At 34.8% G+C, this 4,328-nt stretch overlaps 1 protein-coding gene across 1 annotated transcript; it reads right to left on the bottom strand.

Annotated features, from left to right (window-relative positions):
* Positions 1-1,237: 1,237 nt before the first annotated feature.
* On the bottom strand, positions 1,238-3,854 carry LOC126712855 (deSI-like protein At4g17486). The gene is made up of 3 exons (XM_050412347.1): positions 3,525-3,854; positions 2,575-2,862; positions 1,238-1,751 (listed from the first exon to the last, which is right to left on the bottom strand). The coding sequence occupies exons 1-3, from the start codon at positions 3,661-3,663 to the stop codon at positions 1,462-1,464; spliced, it is 717 nt and encodes a 238-aa protein (XP_050268304.1). The 5' UTR covers positions 3,664-3,854; the 3' UTR covers positions 1,238-1,461.
* Between the last annotated feature and the right edge of the window lie 474 nt (positions 3,855-4,328).

Genomic DNA, 4,328 nt, shown 5'->3' with positions numbered 1-4,328 from the left:
AGGACCTTTTTGCACTCATGGGCTTTAGAAAGTTGCCTAAGTAGCCTACATAAAGTCGGTGTTGTTCTTTATGTTTACATAATAGTTTTTGTTTGTGTCATTGTTGGTATGGGTGGTTGTTTGTGGTGGTTGTGGTATGGGTGGTGGGTGGTTGGGTTTGTGTGGTGAGGTTGTGATATGGAATTTTTATTTTGAGATGATGAGTTTATGGTCATTGTTTGTGATGGCTGGTTTTGCTGGCGGTAGAGGTAGGTGGTTGTTCTGGTTGTTATTGCTTCCAATAAGAGAGAGAGAGAGAGAGAGAAAAAGGAAGAGAAAGAATGAGAAATAGATGATGAATTAAAAAAAAAAAAAAAGATATTTAAATGAAGTGGTAAAAAAAAAAAAAAAAAAACTTTGATTTTAGATGTATTATAAATTGGGGTATTAAAATAGATAAAGTAATGTTTTGAGTTGTTAAATGCTAAATTTTTAAGTTCTTTGCTATGAATGCTCTTAGAAACCAAAAAAAAAAAAAAAAATGAACCGTTTTCAAAAGTTTAGAGATGAAAAACAATTTCAATAATTTGCATCACCATTGGTGATGGTAAAATAACGATTTAGCTATTTTACCACCTCAAACTCCAATTGGTGCCCAACATCAATGGAGTCGAAGACAATTTTTTTGCCTTCTTGCTACACTGAAGGGCTAGTTTACCAATTTAGCAATTCACTGTAGCAAGAAGGCATAATAAATATATATATATACTTACATATATATTTTATCACTTAGTTGGGTTTCGTGCAACAAAGATGAGGAGAAAGGAAGTGAGAAAGAAATTAATAAAAAAATGAATATTATTTGGCTGATGGTAAAAATAAGACTATTGATGTAGAGTGTGTTGTGAAATTGTGTGTTAAAATAGATAAAGTAATTTTTTGAGGTGTTAAATGCTAAAATTTTTAGCTACACTGTGGACGCTGGATGAAATTGAGAGGCTTATTGTAGTTGATTGGACCGTGTGAACATAATTGGAACATCATCTTCAGCACAATATTTTTTATGCTCTTAGTCCCGCCTACTCTCAATGAGGCACAGGTGCATAACTGACGTATATTCACATAAAAAATGTGTCATTAGTCATGCAGATCATGCATGTTTATGCCTGTAAACTCTTTGCACTTCAACTCACCAATATTTTCACCTTAAGCAGCACCAAAAAAGTAATGCAAGATGTATTCCACAAGAAACTGAATATTGGAGAGACATTAGAGATTTCCATTGAAGTAAAAACAGTGGATTTTACAGAGAACAGAAAAGCTGCAACATTTACCAAGCAGCTGTTTTAACAACCGTGAGAAAAGATCAATAAAACTAATTAAAAGAAACTTGCCATTTTGCCCATCTTTTTTTTTTTTTTTTTTTTTTTGGTTGGGTGGTTTAATTTCTAAAATCCTATAAAGTATCAAACCAGATTGCCATTAAAGCTTTAAAGTCAAGGTTGAGGTTGAAGAAGAATGAATCAAAGATTTAGAAGGAGCGACACAACGTCTTTGTCTAGTACTTGTGATTGCAGTACCTGTAGGACAAGATGACGGTGAAATTGGCTGAGGATTATCTGAGGGAGGTGGAGGATTCGCAGAAGTGGGGAACCTACTTGAATGGCTCCTCAATTTCTTCTTCTCTCCTTCATAAACCCTATCTCCTGATCTAACTTGCCTAACTTTTGTTTCATTAACACCTGCGGGAAGGACACAGTTGCAGAAAGAACCTACAATTCATCAAAAACACATTATTATACAAAATTATGCTGGGCAACCCAATGTAATATTTCTTTTTTCTTCCAGCTATTTATTTTGAAGTTTAGATGCTAAAGCTTTTCGTTATTAGTATGAGGAAATAAATTCAATAGCAGCAAGGAGTTGGCTAAATAGAACAGGTGCTTAATACAAATGAATCGAACCAATTTGATAGTGATTAAAAGTGCTTCCAATTTTAAGAAACTAAGGCAAACGAAAACAAAGCAAGAGCCCATTTCATGACATTGCTTGGTTCCTTTATTTTATTTTATTTTTACTGGTAGGTAACATATGCAACAATGACATTGCTTGGTTCTTGTTTCCTATTTTATTATATTTGTCAATGAAAACTACTTGTTGCTAGCAAGAGCTCAATTTGGGACATTGAAGAATATAACAAGAACACATGCAATGGTTTTGTGATAGTATGTGGTAGTAAAGGAAACTGCTGGAATTGTACCCTTGATAGCTTGTGGGTAGTCAAAAGGCCAAGGAAGTAGTGTTTCTGAACTTGGCCTTGAATCTCGTTGTTCCAAGCAGTGTTAAACTGGTAATGAGGGTAAGGGTTGCATTACAAAAGTTTCATCAATGACTTTGTAGCCATGGCTGCAGTAATGTGGTGTTGCTGTGATGAAAGTGTTATTTATGGTGAAATGGTTCTAGTTTGTGATGGCTGTTATGGATTGCAGCATCTCATGACCAAAGAAGAACAGTAGAGTTAGGGAGGAATAGCAGTACATGGCAGTGGTTGGCACATATTGTGATAATGATACAATGATTTGGTTAATTTCTTACCAAGTCGAGCAAGTCGATTCACCCAACTAGGTATAGGTCTCCCTGTCAATTTGATACATGCATCATTGCAAAAGTGGTTGCAGTTCTTCGTGATAAGATGGTACGTGTTTCCACAGTAATCTCCAGCTAATTTCTCCATGAACATGCGGACATCCCCGGGACCTAGATCAGTCCTTCCGATCAAAATTGATTTCCTAAATGTGAAACCAGGACAATGCTTTGGTTCCACTTCAAAAATCCCTGATGTTGAATGCTCATGCGCCCCAAAAGCATACTCAATATCATGAACTGCAACAGATTAAAACAGCACCCGAAAAACAAAAAAGTTTTAGTGATCAAACCTCAAAACTATTAAATATGTAAAAAAATATGAAATATGTAATGTAATTTAAGCGAGTTCACCAGTATGCATATCCATTACAGAATCATATTTCCTCGTGGCATTTATTACCATCCCTCTGGTTGCCGAGGAAATTGAGGAACATGAAACAAATTTCTCCTAGAATGTTGTTTGTTTCCTAGAATATTGAGAGACTCAACCTCAACTAAAAAGCCACACAATTAAATCAATCTCAGTTTAGTAAAGTTTTCCTTTTTCTCATTACCCAAACAACGATTAATTTTGCTTCAACAGTAAACAACTCCTTCCCAGATCCCAAAAATCATAATCAAACCCAATTCTGACAAATTCACCTACGAACCGATCCAACAAAGAATTCCGGGTTCTTTAAAGCCAATTTTACACAAAGCATAACCACAGATCTGAAATGGAACAATTGGAATCTCACTACAGCCTGAAGCTTCAATTAGCCGTTAAAAGACCCAACTTTTCATTTTTCCTTCACTTTCTCAGCTTCCAAACAGACCCCAAAGCCCCATTAAAAATAAACACAAAAAAATAAATAAATAAATAAATAAAAGGGCATAAACAAAATAGAAAAAGCTCACACCTTGCACGCCAGAATGATAGACTCCAAGGCCAAGCCAGTAGGCATAGCCATTCATGGGTGTCAAATCATAGACATTGAGATAAACAGGCACAGCTCCCTTCTTCTTCTTCTTGGACATCAACACCATTCTACACCACATTTTTCCACAACCCAATACACTGCTTTTCCCTGGCGAAGAAGAGAGGGAAGCAGCTTCCCCTGACTTTTCCAGGAAGGGCAGGTTGGGAATTTTTCAGAGACAATCGCAAAATATTCTTAAATTTTTTTTAAAATTTTTTTTATTAAATTAGTTTTTTTTTTTTTTTTTTTTTTTTTTCCTAGGAAGAAGAAAGTTGTTTTTGTGAACTGGGGTGTTTCTTTTTTAGTTGGGTTCCGGCGGCCGAAAGTGTGTTTTGCAAAGTGCAACGTCACCACCTTTATTCTCGTGCTATGGGTCCCGCTTTTTTGGTGAAAGCAACGTATTGCACCCTTTACTACTAATCAATTGCCTTTTTTTTCTTTTTTTCCTTTTTTCTTCGTTGACAGTGTCAGTGTGGGAACAGTGATTTGGTCATTACTAGAAGGTTTTTTTTTTTTTTTTTTTTTAAATTTATTTTTAACTAATTTGAGAATGTGCCATTCGGTATTTTTAATAATAGTTGCAAGAATTAGGAACAAAACAAGATAAGTTTTTAACTTCATCTGCAATATTCATTTTATATTTAAATGTCACTGTATCTTGCATTTAAAATAAAAATTAAAATGAATTAAAGAACTCAATAGAGCTGAGCTTATTCTGTATAAAATCAATGTCATAGGTTCCAT

This window comes from Quercus robur, chromosome 2 (assembly GCF_932294415.1).
Source record: "Quercus robur chromosome 2, dhQueRobu3.1, whole genome shotgun sequence".
Classification (NCBI taxonomy): domain Eukaryota; kingdom Viridiplantae; phylum Streptophyta; class Magnoliopsida; order Fagales; family Fagaceae; genus Quercus; species Quercus robur.
Note: the sequence above shows the minus strand (reverse complement) of the source record. Positions and strands in the feature narration are given on the sequence as shown.

Excerpts from the sequence above, each read along its gene's own strand:
- LOC126712855 (XM_050412347.1), bottom strand. The coding sequence starts at position 3,663 with ATGTGGTGTAGAATGGTGTTGATGTCCAAGAAGAAGAAGAAGGGAGCT. Across the intron at positions 2,863-3,524 it reads CTATCATTCTGGCGTGCAAG|TTCATGATATTGAGTATGCT; the intron begins GTGTGAGCTTTT and ends AATCTGTTGCAG. Across the intron at positions 1,752-2,574 it reads GAATCGACTTGCTCGACTTG|GTTCTTTCTGCAACTGTGTC; the intron begins GTAAGAAATTAA and ends GATGAATTGTAG.